General features: G+C 46.0%; 1 protein-coding gene across 1 annotated transcript in view; it reads left to right on the top strand.

Annotated features, from left to right (window-relative positions):
• The window catches only part of LOC115203583 (CD82 antigen), a gene marked incomplete in the record, with an annotated part of 44,414 nt that overhangs the window by 12,556 nt on the left and 13,304 nt on the right, over window positions 1–18,554 (top strand). The window contains 3 exon segments of the mRNA XM_029768372.1: window positions 1,340–1,412; window positions 8,682–8,806; window positions 15,358–15,432. Coding sequence (XP_029624232.1) covers window positions 1,340–1,412; window positions 8,682–8,806; window positions 15,358–15,432 — 273 coding nt within the window.

The following is an 18,554-nucleotide window of genomic DNA, read 5'->3' as shown; positions in this document are numbered from 1 at the left end:
GTCCAAGGCTCCCACAATCCCTCTCTCTCTCCCCCCTCATTCCCATCTCTGAACAGAGTAAATTAAAAGTTTGATCCAGAGCTTAAGACTTTTAAGTTACACTGCGTGTGAATGTATGGTGTGATCTCACTACTAACAGGACTGATGTAGAGAAACTAGAATGGAACGTCACTACTAACAGGACTGATGTAGAGAAACTAGAATGGAACGTCACTACTAACAGGACTGATGTAGAGAAACTAGAATGGAACGTCACTACTAACAGGACTGATGTAGAGAAACTAGAATGGAACGTCACTACTAACAGGACTGATGTAGAGAAACTAGAATGGAACGTCACTACTAACAGGACTGATGTAGAGAAACTAGAATGGAACGTCACTACTAACAGGACTGATGTAGAGAAACTAGAATGGAACGTCACTACTAACAGGACTGATGTAGAGAAACTAGAATGGAACGTCACTACTAACAGGACTGATGTAGAGAAACTAGAATGGAACGTCACTACTAACAGGACTGATGTAGAGAAACTAGAATGGAACGTCACTACTAACAGGACTGATGTAGGACCTAGAATGGAAGCAGTGAGTGTTGAGACAGACCTGCTCCGGTGTCGAGGGGCAGACAGACCTGCTCCGGTGTCGAGGGGCAGACAGACCTGCTCCGGTGTCGAGGGGCAGACAGACCTGCTCCGGTGTCGAGGGGCAGACAGACCTGCTCCGGTGTCGAGGGGCAGACAGACCTGCTCCGGTGTCGAGGGGCAGACAGACCTGCTCCGGTGTCGAGGGGCAGACAGACCTGCTCCGGTGTCGAGGGGCAGACAGACCTGCTCCGGTGTTGAGGAATGTGGGCTTGCATTCCAAATGGAACCCTATCCCCTATATAGTGACAAAAATAAAGATAGTGCACTATATAGGGAATAGGCTGCCATGGACTGTGGTGTGCTTAAAAAGCAGCGGCCCATGTGGATTATGAAGTGGTGTCAGCATCACTAGAGCTACGACACACCCCCTGCCATGCATAGACCCCAGCCCCCCCAGTGATCTCTCCTGGTTGTCTATGGAACATTACTCCTGGCCAACAGCACCCAAAGACTCATTTACAGAACTTGGTAAAGATTTAAACTTGGTCTTATTTAGCATGTTATATTGACTCTTTCTTTCTCTCTCTCTCTCTCTCTCTCTCTCTCTCTCTCTCTCTGTCTGTCTCTCTCTGTCTACGTGTGTGTGTGTGTCTCTCTCTCTCTCTCTCTCTCTCTCTCTCTCTCTCTCTATTTGTCTCTCTCTCTATTTGTGTCTCTCTCTCTCTCTCTATTTGTCTCTCTCTCCCTCTGCAGCTGTTTGGCGCCCTCATCATGGGTTTCGGACTGTGGGTCCTTCTGGACAATGAGAGCTTCATGGTCATCCTGCGTAAGTTTATCAATCTATACATACTAATGTGGCAGCCATTTCACCAGAGGAATGGTAGTAATGTGGCAGCCATTTCACCAGAGGAATGGCAGTAATGTGGCAGCCATTTCACCAGAGGAATGGCAGTAATGTGGCAGCCATTTCACCAGAGGAATGGCAGTAATGTGGCAGCCATTTCACCAGAGGAATGGCAGTAATGTGGCAGCCATTTCACCAGAGGAATGGCAGTAATGTGGCAGTCATTTCACCAGAGGAATGGCAGTAATGTGGCAGCCATTTCACCAGAGGAATGGCAGTAATGTGGCAGCCATTTCACCAGAGGAATGGCAGTAATGTGGCAGCCATTTCACCAGAGGAATGGCAGTAATGTGGCAGCCATTTCACCAGAGGAATGGCAGTAATGTGGCAGTCATTTCACCAGAGGAATGGCAGTAATGTGGCAGTCATTTCACCAGAGGAATGGCAGTAATGTGGCAGTCATTTCACCAGAGGAATGGCAGTAATGTGGCAGTCATTTCACCAGAGGAATGGCAGTAGTGTGGCAGTCATTTCACCAGAGGAATGGTAGAATGATTGTCTAACTGTATGTATAGTTAAAGCCTGTTCCTTTTTCATTAACATGTTAAAACAACGGATCACTAAACCATTTAAAAAATAAGCCATTTGATAGTTTTATAGTTGGCTGATGTTTAGTGTAAAACATTGTCTGGGCTCTTTCTCTAGTCCACTAGTTGTTACGTTTTATTTATTTAACCTTTTATTTAACTAGGCAAGTCAATTAAAAATAAATTATTATTTACAATGACGGCTTACCGGGGAACAGTGGGTTAACTGCCTTGTTCAGAGGCAGAACGATAGATTTTTACCTTGTCAGCTCGGGGATTCGATCTAGCAACCTTTCGGTTACTGGCCCAACACTAACCACTAGGCTTCCTGCCACCCCAGTGAACACTGAACAACACATGGACCAATGATTAATGGCACTTTTGAACGCAGGCCAATTTACAGCTTTAGTCTTTAGACCGCCAGTACGTTAGTGTGTGTGTGTGTGTGTACTGTATATATGCCTGTTGCCACATCCTATTGTTACATTAAGAAGGCCATAGGAAGCAGTGAAAGGAGTTCCTAACTTCCTCTAGCTCTCCCCTCTAGCTCTCCCCTCTAGCTCTCCCCTCTAGCTCTCCCCTCTAGCTCTCCCCTCTAGCTCTCCACTCTAGCTCTCCCCTCTAGCTCTCCACTCTCTATATTTAGTTGGATTTAAGCAACAGTCTGTAGTCTCTTGTATGAGCAGGTCTAAAAATATCTGCTTCACTTTCCTGCTCATATCAGGTGAGGCAGCAGGGATCAGCCAGCCTCATCCCCTACCAGCCCTCACTCACCTGCTTCTCTCAGCATCCCCTACCAGCCCTCACTCACCTGCTTCTCTCAGCAAACCCCTACCAGCCCTCACTCACCTGCTTCTCTCAGCATCCCCTACCAGCCTCCGCTCACCTGCTTCTCTCAGCATCCCCTACCAGCCCTCACTCACCTGCTTCTCTCAGAATCCCCTACCAGCCATCACTACCCTGCTTCTCTCAGCAAACCCCTACCAGCCCTCACTCACCTGCTTCTCTCAGCATCCCCTACCAGCCTCCGCTCACCTGCTTCTCTCAGCATCCCCTACCAGCCTCCGCTCACCTGCTTCTCTCAGAATCCCCTACCAGCCATCACTACCCTGCTTCTTTGTCTACATTCGCTCTTCATACCCATCTATTCTTCTCTGTTTTCTATTCTAATGTAGCCGTGATGGCGAGCGGGGATGCAGACCCTGATGAGTCTTCTGTTAGAAGTGTACATGTGTTACATTGCTGGCTTTGCTTGCACTGCTCCAATGTTGATGCGTTAGATAGTTTCATCACCTGTTATAACCAAGAGCACAGGCCAGTCTGTTGACTTTGCAAGTTCACTGTCAAATTGAGAAATTGTGACTAAACTCAACTAAAAGAAGAAGAACCATTATTATTATGAAGCCAATATCAATCATTGATATAAAGAATGATGTAAAAAAAAAAACCTTGGAGTACTTTAAATGAAATGATGGGCAGAATTCAACTCCATCTTTCATCGAATCAGATGGCTTATTCATCACAAAACCATTTGATGTTGCCACTTATTTTATTGATTACTTCATTGGCAAAGTGGGCAAACTTAGGCAGGAAATGCCAACAACGAACAGTGAGCAATTGTATTCATGCATAAAAAAATTATGAAAGAAAAGCATTGCAAGTTGGAATTGTGTAAAGTTAGTGCGGGAGAGATGGAAAAATGTGTTATTGATCAATAATGACAAACCTCCTGGCATTGACGACTTAGATGGAAAGCTACTGAGGATGGTAGCTGACTATAGCCACTCCTATCTGTCATATTTTTAATCTGAGCCTAGAGTCCTCAGGCCTGGAGGGAAGCCAAAGTCATTCGCTACCCAAGAGTGGTATAGCGGCCTTTACTGGTTCTAACAGCAGACCTTACAGCTCTTAGCAAACTGTTGGGAAAAAATTGTGTTTGACCAAATACAATGCTATTTCTCTGTAAACAAATTAACAACAGACTTTCAGCATGCTTATAGAGAAGGGCACTCAGCATGTACTGTACTGACACAAATGACTGATGATTGGTTGAAAGACATTGATAATAAGAAGATTGTGGGAGCTGTACTGTTAGATTTCAGTGCAGCCTTTGATATTATTGACCATAGCTTGTTGTTGAAAAACATATGTGTTATGACTTTTCAACCTCAGCTCTGAATCCACGGTATGGCAATCTATCTAATAGAACTCAGGGGGAATTCTTTAGTGGAAGCTTCTCATGTCAAACATGTAAAGTGTGGTGTACCGCAGGGCAGCTCTCTAGGCCCTCTACTCTTTTCTATATGACACATATTGCCAGAGGTCTTGTCTCTAGTCTGAACGGTTATATAAATATTACCAGAGGTCTTGTCTCTAGTCTAAACGGTTATATAATATGACCCATATTGCCATAGGTCTTGTCTCTAGTCTAAACGGTTATATAATATGACCCATATTACCAGAGGCAAGTTTTTTTTCTCTTTCTGCTGGAATTTGCACGCATTTGATATAATTTCACAAAACCATGTCGCTGGCTGTTTTAAACTAATCCCGGGTTGCTAATTATTGGCTTGATAACAAACAACGTCATGTTACCTAGCTAGCTAACAACCTGGTAACTTCACACTAGGTTTAGTCACATCTGATTGGTCCAGGAAGAAAAGGAAAAGGGTCTGCTACTCATGAGATGTGATTCAATGGTAGGATTCATATAGACCTAATGGGAGACTACACTATATAGGATTCATATAGACCTAATGGGAGACTACACTATATAGGATTCATATAGGCCTAATGGGAGACTACACTATATAGGATTCATATAGGCCTAATGGGAGACTACACTATATAGGATTCATATAGGCCTAATGGGAGACTACACTATATAGGATTCATATAGGCCTAATGGGAGACTACACTATATAGGATTCATATAGGCCTAATGGGAGACTACACTATATAGGATTCATATAGGCCTAATGGGAGACTACACTATATAGGATTCATATAGGCCTAATGGGAGACTACACTATATAGGATTCATATAGACCTAATGGGAGACTACACTATATAGGATTCATATAGGCCTAATGGGAGACTAGACTATATAGGATTCATATAGGCCTAATGGGAGACTACACTATATAGGATTCATATAGACCTAATGGGAGACTAAACTATATAGGATTCATATAGGCCTAATGGGAGACTACACTATATAGGATTCATATAGGCCTAATGGGAGACTACACTATATAGGATTCATATAGGCCTAATGGGAGACTACACTATATAGGATTCATATAGACCTAATGGGAGACTACACTAGAAAGGATTCATATAGGCCTAATGGGAGACTAAACTATAAAGTAACTCTCTCTTTCTTGGGCTACTTAAATTCTGTTTGGTGCCTAACGTTTTTAAATTTTGGAGGTGTGTGTGTGTCCGGGGGTTATCGCAGGGGTCCTAGGCAACTCCCTACACCCACAGTGGAGTCCTGAGGGGAGCTTTAACCTCACAGCACGTTCCTCAGTCAACACACTCCAACACGTGACTGTTCTAGTCTAGTGGAGCCCTATAACCTAGCTATGATGATCACTTCCTGTAGGTCTTTAACCCTCTTTAGAAGCAGAGTAGCAGACCCATTCATTTAGCTGTTTTATTGGACTTGTTCCAATGTTAGAGGAACGGTTATTTTATTTTATTTTATTTCACCTTTATTTAACCAGGTAGACAAGTTGAGAACAAGTCCTCATTTACAATTGCGACCTGGCCAAGATAAAGCAAAGCAGTTCGACAACATACAAACAGAGTTACACATGGAGTAAAACAAATATACAGTCAATAATACAGTAGAAAAATAAGTCTACGTACAGTGTGAGCAAATGAGGTGAGATAAGGGAGGTAAAGGCAAAAAAAGTCCATGGTGGCAAAGTAAATACAATATAGCAAGTAAAACACTGGAATGGTAGATTTGTAGTAGAAGAAAGTGCAAAGTAGAAATATAAATAATGGGGTGCAAAGGAGCAAAATAAATAAATACAGTAGGGGAAGAGGTAGTTGTTTGGGCTAAATTATAGATGGGCTATGTACAGGTGCAGTGATCTGTGAGGTGCTCTGATAGCTGGTGCTTAAAGCTAGTGTGGGAGATAAGTGTTTCCAGTTTCAGAGATTTTTGTAGTTCGTTCCAGTCATTGGCAGCAGAGAACTGGAAAGAGAGACGGCCAAAGGAGGAATTTGCTTTGGGGGTGACCAGAGAGATATACCTGCTGGAGCGCGTGCTACAGGTGGGTGCTGCTATGGTGAGCAGAGATAAGGGGGGACTTTACCTAGCAGGGTCTTGTAGATGACCTGGAGCCAGTGGGTTTGGCGACGATTATGAAGCGAAGGCCAGCCAACGAGAGCGTACAGGTCGCAGTGGTGGGTAGTATATGGGGCTTTGGTGACAAAACGGATGGCACTGTGATAGACTGCATCCAGTTTGTTGAGTAGGGTATTGGAGGCTATTTTGTAAATGACATCACCAAAGTCGAGGATCGGTAGGATGGTCAGTTTTACAAGGGTATGTTTGGCAGCATGAGTGAAGGATGCTTTGTTGCGAAATAGGAAGCCAATTCTTGATTTAACTTTGGATTGGAGTTGTTTGATGTGAGTCTGGAAGGAGAGTTTACAGTCTAACCAGACACCTAGGTATTTGTAGTTGTCCACATATTCTAAGTCGGAACCGTCCAGAGTAGTGATGCTGGACGGGCGGGCAGGTGCAGGCAGCGATCGGTTGAAGAGTATGCATTTAGTTTTAGTTGTATTTAAGAGCAGTTGGAGGCCACGGAAGGAGAGTTGTATTGCATTGAAGCTCATTTGGAGGTTTGTTAACAGTGTCCAAAGAAGGGCCAGAAGTATACAGAATGGTATCGTCTGCGTAGATGTGGATTAGAGACTCACCAGCAGCAAGAGCGACATCATTGACATATACAAAGAGAGTCGGCCCAAGAATTGAACCCTGTGGCACACCCATAGAGACTGCCAGAGGCCCGGACAACAGGCCCTCAGATTTGACACACTGAAGTAGTTGGTGAACCAGTCGAGGCAATCATTTGAGAAACCAAGGCTGTTGAGTCTGCCGATGAGGATGTGGTTAGAGGAACGGTAATGAGAGGATCTGTTCTCTAGCTGTTCCAACGTTAGAGGAACGGTAATGAGGAGAGGGATCTGTTCTCTAGCTGTTCCTCTCTGTCTGTGATGTGCTGCAGGGTCTGTCTCTGTTTACATTTACATTTTAGTAATTTAGCAGATGCTCTTATCCAGAGCGACTTACAGTAGTGAATGCATACATTTCATATATTTTTCCCCCCCCTTACTTTTAAACTGCTTTTGCTGGGAATGAGGGTTCCCAACCAGCGTTTTACCTATTCCTTCAGTAATATTGCCACAGTCATCCCACTTAGAATAATAATAATAAGAAGAAGAAGATATCAGCCAGCATGGCGTTATTGAACTTCCTGTATTCCATAATAGTCACACGCTAGAGTATAGCACTAACCAACCACAGCTATTTCATCACAGTATTAAATAGGATACTGTTTTTTCTGTGTTTTTACTCCATTTTGTCTCTGACTATGTACATTTGGCTGTGTTTCACATCTTGCATAAGCATTTCTTGCAAGTAAGTATTTCATTGTACTGTGACTACAGTACGCTGACAGAAACACTTTGATATGCATGGTGTGCCAGATGTTTCTGCCATTATAGTGAAAACCTCTGGGTATCTCAGGAGCTAGTCTCTGTCTCCAAGGAGGACGTCTCCTTAAACGAAAGGCTTTAGATGAGGTTGACTGTCCTTTCTCTCTCTGTCTCAGTGGTGGTTTCTGGGCTTGCAGAGAGTTGGGCCTCCATGATGGCACAGTGTTGGTTCCAGACCTCCGGAGTGATCCACAGAAACATGCTTCTCTCTTTCCTTTGAAAGCCTCAGAATGTTTGGCAGTGCCACACACACACACTGAGAACAGTGTCCTCAGAGTAACATAGATTATCTGGCAAGAGGAGGAATGATATATGTCCCAAATTGCACCCTGTTCCCTATATAGTGCACAATATTTTAAGTTTTTAGTGGACTTTTTGGTCAAAAGTAGTGCACTAAATAGAGAAAAGGGTGCCATTTGAAATGCAGACCTAATCTCTCTCTGGCTCCAGTAGACTCTTTTAAAAAAAAATAGAAGCCAGAATTCCCAGAACTGTTTCCATGAACAGATATGTTGGTGTGAGATCAGCTCCCCTTTTGGTTTTGTGGGAATGAGTTGCCTTAGAGGAAGATGTCTGTTATATTCTACTGTCTGTCTGTATCTATCAGACGTGAGGCAGAACATGGTGTCTGCTAAGGGATGAATGGGCTAAAATGCCTGTCACTGTGTAGTAGGTGTGCTAAAATGCTAGCCTGTGTATAGCCAACATCAGACTGCTTAAATACAAGCCTGCACAGTAGTTGATTGCTAAACTGCTAACCTATATGTGTTTACAGTAGATATGCTAACGAGTCTGCTTGTTCCCACTTCTACAGAGGAGTCCCCCATGGTGTACTGTAGGTATGCTAAAATGCTAGCCTACATATGGTTTTTACCATAGCCATGCTAATGTGCTAACCTGAGAGTGTGCTTGTTTCTCTCTACAGAAGAGTCCTCCACAGTGCTGAAGATAGCTTCCTACATCCTGATAGGTGTAGGTGGTCTCTCCATGTTGATGGGCTTCCTGGGCTGCCTGGGGGCTATCTACGAGATCCGCTGTCTGCTGGGCCTGGTGAGCACACACACGCAGGCAGGCACACACACACGCAGGCAGGCGCACACACACGCAGGCAGGCACACACACACGCAGGCAGGCGCACACACGCACGCACGCAGGCGCACACACGCACGCACGCAGGCGCACACACGCACGCACGCAGGCGCACACACGCACGCACGCAGGCGCACACACGCACGCACGCAGGCGCACACACGCACGCACGCAGGCGCACACACGCACGCACGCAGGCGCACACACGCACGCACGCAGGCGCACACACGCACGCACGCAGGCGCACACACGCACGCACGCAGGCGCACACACACACGCACGCAGGCACACACACACGCACGCAGGCACACACGCACACACACGCACGCAGGCAGACACGCACACACAGGCGCGCAGACACGCACACACAGGCGCACACACAGGCGCGCACACACAGGACTGCCTGGTCTGACTCACAATCAGTGGTGCATGAAGCTAAAGTCAAAACCATCTTAAAGAATTGCTGGCATCTCCAAAATCTACACTGAGTGTACAAAACATTAGGAACACCTGCTCTTTCCATGACATAGACTAACCAGGTGAATCCAGGTGAAGCTATGATCCCTTATTGATGTCACATGTTAAATCCACTTCAATCAGTGTAGATGAAGGGGAGGAGACAGGTTGAAGAAGGATTGTTAAACCTTGAGACAATTGAGACATGAATTGTGTGTGTGTGTGTGCCATTCAGAGGGTGAATGGGCAAGACAAAAGATTGAAGTGCCTTTGAATGGGGTATATGGTAGTAGGTGCCAGGCACACTGGTTTGAGTGTGTCAAGAACTGCAACGTAGCTGGGTTTTTCACACTCAACAGTTTCCCTGTGTGTATCAAGAATGGTCCACCACCCAAAGGACATTACATTTACATTTTAGTCATTTAGCAGACGCTCTTATCCAGAGCGACTTACAGTAGTGAATGCATACATTTCATACATTTTTTTTCTGTGCTGGCCCCCCGTGGGAATCGAACCCACAACCCTGGTGTTGCAAACACCATGCTCTACCAACTGAGCTACAGGGAAGGCTGGACATCCAGCCAACTTGACACAACTGTGGGAAGTATTGGAGTCAACATGGACCAGCATCTCTGTGGAACGCTTTAACACCTTGTAGAGTCCCTGGCCCGACAAGTTGAGGCTGTTCCGAGGACAAAAAGGGGGTGCAACTCAATATAAGGAAGGTGTTCCTAATGTTTGTCCACTCAGTGTATGCTAGTGTGAATGCATTACAAACTACTGCTACTGTACAGGGAGGAGTTGCACACAAAGCCCCATGGCTGGTCCAGTGGATATTGTAGTAACACAAAGCCCCATGGCTGGTCCAGTGGATATTGTAGTAGGAACAAAGCCCCGTGGCTGGTCCAGTGGATATTGTAGTAGGAACAAAGCCCCGTGGCTGGTCCAGTGGATATTGTAGCAACACAAAGCCCCGTGGCTGGTCCAGTGGATATTGTAGCAACACAAAGCCCCGTGGCTGTTCCAGTAGGAACAAAGCCCTGTGGCTGGTCCAGTGGATATTGTAGCAACACAAAGCCCCGTGGCTGTTCCAGTGGATATTGTAGCAACACAAAGCCCCGTGGCTGTTCTAGTGGATATTGTAGCAACACATAGCCCCGTGGCTGTTCCAGTGGATATTGTAGTAGGAACACAAAGCCCCGTGGCTGGTCCAGTGGATATTGTAGTAGGAACAAAGCCCCAGGGCTGGTCCAGTGGATATTGTAGTAGGAACAAAGCCCCATGGCTGTTCCAGTAGGAACAAAGCCCTGTGGCTGGTCCAGTGGATATTGTAGCAACACAAAGCCCCATGGCTGGTCCAGTGGATATTGTAGCAACACAAAGCCCCGTGGCTGTTCTAGTGGATATTGTAGGACCACAAAGCCCCATGGCTGGTCCAGTGGATATTGTAGTAGCAACACAAAGCCCTGTGGCTGTTCCAGTGGATATTGTAGTAGGAACAAAGCCCCAGGGCTGGTCCAGTGGATATTGTAGCAACACAAAGCCCCGTGGCTGGTCCAGTGGATATTGTAGCAACACAAAGCCCCATGGCTGGTCCAGTGGATATTGTAGCAACACAAAGCCCCATGGCTGGTCCAGTGGATATTGTAGCAACACAAAGCCCCGTGGCTGGTCCAGTGGATATTGTAGCAACACAAAGCCCCATGGCTGGTCCAGTGGATATTGTAGCAACACAAAGCCCCATGGCTGGTCCAGTGGATATTGTAGCAACACAAAGCCCCATGGCTGGTCCAGTGGATATTGTAGCAACACAAAGCCCCATGGCTGGTCCAGTGGATATTGTAGCAACACAAAGCCCCAGGGCTGGTCCAGTGGATATTGTAGCAACACAAAGCCCCAGGGCTGGTCCAGTGGATATTGTAGCAACACAAAGCCCCAGGGCTGGTCCAGTGGATATTGTAGCAACACAAAGCCCTGTGGCTGGTCCAGTGGATATTGTAGTAGGAACAAAGCCCCGTGGCTGTTCCAGTGGATATTGTAGCAACACAAAGCCCCGTGGCTGGTCCAGTGGATATTGTAGCAACACAAAGCCCCGTGGCTGTTCCAGTGGATATTGTAGTAACACAAAGCCCCGTGGCTGTTCTAGTGGATATTGTAGCAACACACAGCCCCGTGGCTGTTCCAGTGGATATTGTAGTAGGAACACAAAGCCCCGTGGCTGGTCCAGTGGATATTGTAGTAGGAACAAAGCCCCAGGGCTGGTCCAGTGGATATTGTAGTAGGAACAAAGCCCCATGGCTGTTCCAGTAGGAACAAAGCCCTGTGGCTGGTCCAGTGGATATTGTAGCAACACAAAGCCCCATGGCTGGTCCAGTGGATATTGTAGCAACACAAAGCCCCGTGGCTGTTCTAGTGGATATTGTAGGACCACAAAGCCCCGTGGCGGCTGGTCCAGTGGATATTGTAGTAGGAACAAAGCCCCATGGCTGTTCCAGTAGGAACAAAGCCCTGTGGCTGGTCCAGTGGATATTGTAGCAACACAAAGCCCCATGGCTGGTCCAGTGGATATTGTAGCAACACAAAGCCCCGTGGCTGTTCTAGTGGATATTGTAGGACCACAAAGCCCCGTGGCTGGTCCAGTGGATATTGTAGTAGCAACACAAAGCCCTGTGGCTGTTCCAGTGGATATTGTAGTAGGAACAAAGCCCCAGGGCTGGTCCAGTGGATATTGTAGCAACACAAAGCCCCGTGGCTGGTCCAGTGGATATTGTAGCAACACAAAGCCCCATGGCTGGTCCAGTGGATATTGTAGAAACACAAAGCCCCATGGCTGGTCCAGTGGATATTGTAGCAACACAAAGCCCCGTGGCTGGTCCAGAGGATATTGTAGCAACACAAAGCCCCATGGCTGGTCCAGTGGATATTGTAGCAACACAAAGCCCCATGGCTGGTCCAGTGGATATTGTAGCAACACAAAGCCCCATGGCTGGTCCAGTGGATATTGTAGCAACACAAAGCCCCATGGCTGGTCCAGTGGATATTGTAGCAACACAAAGCCCCATGGCTGGTCCAGTGGATATTGTAGCAACACAAAGCCCCAGGGCTGGTCCAGTGGATATTGTAGCAACACAAAGCCCCAGGGCTGGTCCAGTGGATATTGTAGCAACACAAAGCCCCAGGGCTGGTCCAGTGGATATTGTAGCAACACAAAGCCCCGTGGCTGGTCCAGTGGATATTGTAGTAGGAACAAAGCCCCGTGGCTGTTCCAGTGGATATTGTAGCAACACAAAGCCCCGTGGCTGGTCCAGTGGATATTGTAGCAACACAAAGCCCCGTGGCTGTTCCAGTGGTTATTGTAGCAACACAAAGCCCCGTGGCTGGTCCAGTGGATATTGTAGTAGCAACAAAGCCCCAGGGCTGGTCCAGTGGATATTGTAGTAGGAACAAAGCCCCATGGCTGTTCCAGTAGGAACAAAGCCCCGTGGCTGTTCCAGTGGATATTGTAGCAACACAAAGCCCCGTGGCTGTTCCAGTGGATATTGTAGCAACACAAAGCCCCGTGGCTGTTCCAGTGGATATTGTAGCAACACAAAGCCCCGTGGCTGTTCCAGTGGATATTGTGGCAACACAAAGCCCCGTGGCTGTTCCAGTGGATATTGTAGCAACACAAAGCCCCGTGGCTGGTCCAGTGGATATTGTAGCAACACATAGCCCCGTGGCTGTTCCAGTGGATATTGTAGCAACACAAAGCCCCATGGCTGTTCCACTCAGTGTATGCTAGTGTGAATGCATTACAAACTACTGCTACTGTACAGGGAGGAGTTGCACACAAAGCCCCATGGCTGGTCCAGTGGATATTGTAGTAACACAAAGCCCCGTGGCTGTTCCAGTGGATATTGTAGCAACACAAAGCCCCGTGGCTGGTCCAGTGGATATTGTAGTAACACAAAGCCCCGTGGCTGTTCCAGTGGATATTGTAGCAACACAAAGCCCGTGGTTGGTCCAGTGGATATTGTAGCAACACAAAGCCCCGTGGCTGGTCCAGTGGATATTGTAGTAGATCAAAGCCCCGTGGTTGGTCCAGTGGATATTGTAGCAACACAAAGCCCCATGGCTGGTCCAGTGGTTATTGTAGTAGCAACACAAAGCCCCATGGCTGGTCCAGTGGATATTGTAGTAGGAACAAAGCCCCATGGCTGGTCCAGTGGATATTGTAGTAGGAACAAAGCCCCATGGCTGGTCCAGTGGATATTGTAGTAGGAACAAAGCCCCATGGCTAGTCCAGTGGATATTGTAGCAACACAAAGCCCCGTGGCTGTTCCAGTGGATATTGTAGCAACACAAAGCCCCGTGGCTGGTCCAGTGGATATTGTAGCAACACAAAGCCCCGTGGCTGGTCCAGTGGATATTGTAGCAACACAAAGCCCCGTGGCTGGTCCAGTGGATATTGTAGCAACACACAGCCCCGTGGCTGGTCCAGTGGATATTGTAGTAGAACAAAGCCCCGTGGCTGGTCCAGTGGATATTGTAGTAGAACAAAGCCCCGTGGCTGGTCCAGTGGATATTGTAGTAGAACAAAGCCCCGTGGCTGGTCCAGTGGATATTGTAGTAGAACAAAGTCACATGACTATTCCAGTGGATATTGTAGCAAGTGGGGATTGATGTCTGAATGATGCTGCAGGTGAGGATGTCTGGTATGTGGGTTGGGGATGGGTGGATGTGTTTATGCATTGTTATGATGGACTGTTGCCACGGTGATGTCATCTCATATGTCCCATGATCCTCTCTTCCTCCCCAGTACTTCACCTGCCTGCTGCTGATTCTGATTGGTCAGGTGGAACAGCCAGTGGATATTGTAGCAATATCCACTGGCTGTTCCAGTAGATATTGTAGTAGAACAATATTGTAGTAGAACAATATTGTAGCAACACAAAGCCCCATGGCTGTTCCACTCAGTGTATGCTAGTGTGAATGCATTACAAACTACTGCTACTGTACAGGGAGGAGTTGCACACAAAGCCCCGTGGCTGTTCCAGTGGATATTGTAGCAACACGAAGCCCCGTGCCTGGTCCAGTGGATATTGTAGCAACACAAAGCCCCGTGGCTGGTCCAGTGGATATTGTAGTAGATCAAAGCCCTGTGGTTGGTCCAGTGGATATTGTAGCAACACAAAGCCCCGTGGCTGTTCCAGTGGATATTGTAGCAACACAAAGCCCCGTGGCTGGTCCAGTGGATATTGTAGCAACACAAAGCCCCGTGGCTGGTCCAGTGGATATTGTAGCAACACAAAGCCCCGTGGCTGTTCCACTGGATATTGTAGCAACACAAAGCCCCGTGGCTGGTCCAGTGGATATTGTAGCAACACAAAGCCCCGTGGCTGTTCCAGTGGCTATTGTAGCAACACAAAGCCCCGTGGTTGGTCCACTGGATATTGTAGCAACACAAAGCCCCATGGCTGGTCCAGTGGTTATTGTAGTAGCAACACAAAGCCCCATGGCTGGTCCAGTGGATATTGTAGTAGGAACAAAGCCCCATGGCTAGTCCAGTGGATATTGTAGTAGGAACAAAGCCCCATGGCTGGTCCAGTGGATATTGTAGCAACACAAAGCCCCGTGGCTGTTCCAGTGGATATTGTAGCAACACAAAGCCCCGTGGTTGGTCCAGTGGATATTGTAGCAACACAAAGCCCTGTGGCTGTTCCAGTGGATATTGTAGCAACACAAAGCCCTGTGGCTGGTCCAGTGGATATTGTAGCAACACAAAGCCCCGTGGCTGGTCCAGTGGATATTGTATCAACATCAGTTCCTCTCTCCAGGTTTACTACTGTAGTTTTTGTTTAGAAGGTCACATCCTAGTCAATTATTTACATACATAGTTGAATGCATAATGCATTTCTATTTGAAGGCAAGTGGGGATTGATGTCTGAATGATGCTGCAGGTGAGGATGTCTGGTATGTGGGTTGGGGATGGGTGGATGTGTTTATGCATTGTTATGATGGACTGTTGCCACGGTGATGTCATCTCATATGTCCCATGATCCTCTCTTCCTCCCCAGTACTTCACCTGCCTGCTGCTGATTCTGATTGGTCAGGTGGCAGCCGGTGTACTCATCTACTTCCAGAAGGACCTGGTGAGTGATGTCACTTCCTTTTTACACCTGTTGATGGTCACGTTCAGGAAAGAGAAATTACTAAAGCTGATAGAAATACTATGTATAGCTTTACCATTCTTACTCTACATGTCAGAAAAGTATGTCATTTTATTTTATCTTGTCACTTAGCAGACACTCTTATCCAGAATGACTTACAAGAGCAATTAGGGTCAAGTGCCTTGCTCAAGTGTTTCACCTAGTCAGCTCGGGGATTCGAACCAGCGACCTTTTGGTTACTGGCCCAAACCTGTTAACTGCCGCTGCTCTTAACCACTAGACTACCTGCCGACGTCTGTTCTACACGGTGTATGTGTACCTGAACATTCCAGGATGTTGAACCCGCCTGAACACAACCTGTTCTGTAGAAAATGACTCACTACACCCTTGACTACACCTTGTTTTGAGACTGATTACACCTATTTTACTTTCAGTCAGAACACGCTACCAAAAGCTGTATTTATACATTCTATAGGACCAGAACAACATATACATTCTATAGGACCAGAACAACATATACATTCTATAGGACCAGAACAACATACATTCTTAGGACAGACACATATACATTCTATAGGACCAGAACAACATATACATTCTATAGGACCAGAACAACATATACATTCTATAGGACCAGAACAACATATACATTCTATAGGACCAGAACAACATATACATTCTATAGGACCAGAACAACATATACATTCTATAGGACCAGAACAACATATACATTCTATAGGACCAGAACAACATATACATTCTATAGGACCAGAACAACATATACATTCTATAGGACCAGAACAACATATACATTCTATAGGACCAGAACAACATATACATTCTATAGGACCAGAACAACATATACATTCTATAGGACCAGAACAACATATACATTCTATAGGACCAGAACAACATATACATTCTATAGGACCAGAACAACATATGCATTCTATAGGACCAGAACAACATATGCATTCTATAGGACCAGAACAACATATGCATTCTATAGGACCAGAACAACAAATGCATTCTATAGGACCAGAACAACAAATGCATTCTATAGGACCAGAACAACAAATGCATTCTATAGGACCAGAACAACAAATGCATTCTATAGGACCAGAACAACATATGCATTCTATAGGACCAGAACAACATATGCATTCTATAGGACCAGAACAGCATATGCATTCTATAGGACCAGAACAGCATATGCATTCTATAGGACCAGAACAACATATGCATTCTATAGGACCAGAACAACATATGCATTCTATAGGACCAGAACAACATGTACATTCTATAGGACCAGAACAACATGTACATTCTATAGGACCAGAACAACATGTACATTCTATAGGACCAGAACAACATGTACATTCTATAGGACCAGAACAACATGTACATTCTATAGGACCAGAACAACATGTACATTCTATAGGACCAGAACAACATATACATTCTATAGGACCAGAACAACATATACATTCTATAGGACCAGAACAACATATACATTCTATAGGACCAGAACAACATATACATTCTATAGGACCAGAACAACATATACATTCTATAGGACCAGAACAACATTCTATAGGACCAGAACAACGTTTACATTCTACTGGACCAGAACAACATTTACATTCTACTGAACCAGAACAACATTCTACTGAACCAGAACAACATTCTATAGGACCAGAACAACATATCCATGTTGAATAATAGTGAAGACATCAACATTAAATAACATATATGGAATCATGTAGTAACCAAAAAAGTGTTAAAGAAATCAAAATGTATTTATATTTGAGATTCTTCGAAGTTGCCACCCTTTGCCTTGATGACAGCTTTGCACACTCCTTGAATGAGTAGGTGTGTCCCAACTTTTGACTGGTGCTGTACATTCTACATGACTGGTGCTGTACATTCTACATGACTGGTGCTGTACATTCTACATGACTGGTGCTGTACATTCTACATGACTGGTGCTGTACATTCTACATGACTGGTGCTGTACATTCTACATGACTGTGTTGGAGCACATCTTCCAAGAAAAGACAGTGATTTCCATGGAATGAAAAGTGTTCCCAGCTTCTCTGGGACTTTGTATGTGTGGGTTGTCAATAACAGTGTAAAGAATTTCCCCCTGTTGGTTTCATTTAGCTAAGATGAGTTTCTGATAATAAAAAACCCTGACGAGCCCAAAGAGAGGCTGTTTCCCATATGTCACTATATTCCTTATCGCTACGGGCCCTGATCAAAAGAAATGAACAGGGGGCCATTCCTTATCCCTACGGGCCCTGATCAAAAGAAATGAACAGGGGGCCATTCCTTATCCCTACGGGCCCTGATCAAAAGAAATGAACAGGGCCATTTGGGACACATCCGGTGTCATGTCAAGCTGATTGAGCAGTGTTTTGGTGTCTCAGTGCCAACTGTTGTTCACTATGAAAAGTGCAGGGCACTAGTGTAGTGGTGGTTATTGTTGTTTAGGAGGCCTTGGCCCCAGGAGGACCAGAGGAAAGCCTGGCCAGGTGTGTGTCTGTCAGTGAGGGGCAGTAAGCATAGGGGTCAGAGAGAGAGAAAGGTGTTGTCTGACAGTGAGGAGAGAGAGAGACGTTTGCCAGTGGGGAGAGGGGTCAGAGAGAGGTGTGTCTGTCAGTGAGGAGAGGGGTCAGAGAGAGAGAGAGGGGTCAGAGAGAGGGTGACTGCTGCTGATAGGAACACACGCACACCAGCTGGAGAGATGTGTAAACACAGATGTGGATCATTGGAGAAACATGCGCACACACACACACACACCTTCTATAACTTTCTAGCTGGTTTGGAATGACCTAGCAGATTGTAGCAGAAGCTATAGACTTGGAATGGAACAGAACCCATCCTGGCTGGATAGGATAGTTCAATGGCTTGGTTCAGCCACCTCAACAACACACACACACACACACACACACTGTCTGTCTCTCCCAGAGGACCTGAAGGGAAACATCTGACTAGGAAATGCCGTAAAGCTGGAATCCACCTCTCAGACCCAAATATTGTATGAGTCCCAAATGGCACCTTATTCCCTCTATAGTACACTACTTAGGGATGAGGGTGGCATT

This window comes from Salmo trutta, chromosome 12, assembly GCF_901001165.1.
Source record: "Salmo trutta chromosome 12, fSalTru1.1, whole genome shotgun sequence".
NCBI lineage: Eukaryota > Metazoa > Chordata > Actinopteri > Salmoniformes > Salmonidae > Salmo > Salmo trutta.
Note: the sequence above shows the minus strand (reverse complement) of the source record. Positions and strands in the feature narration are given on the sequence as shown.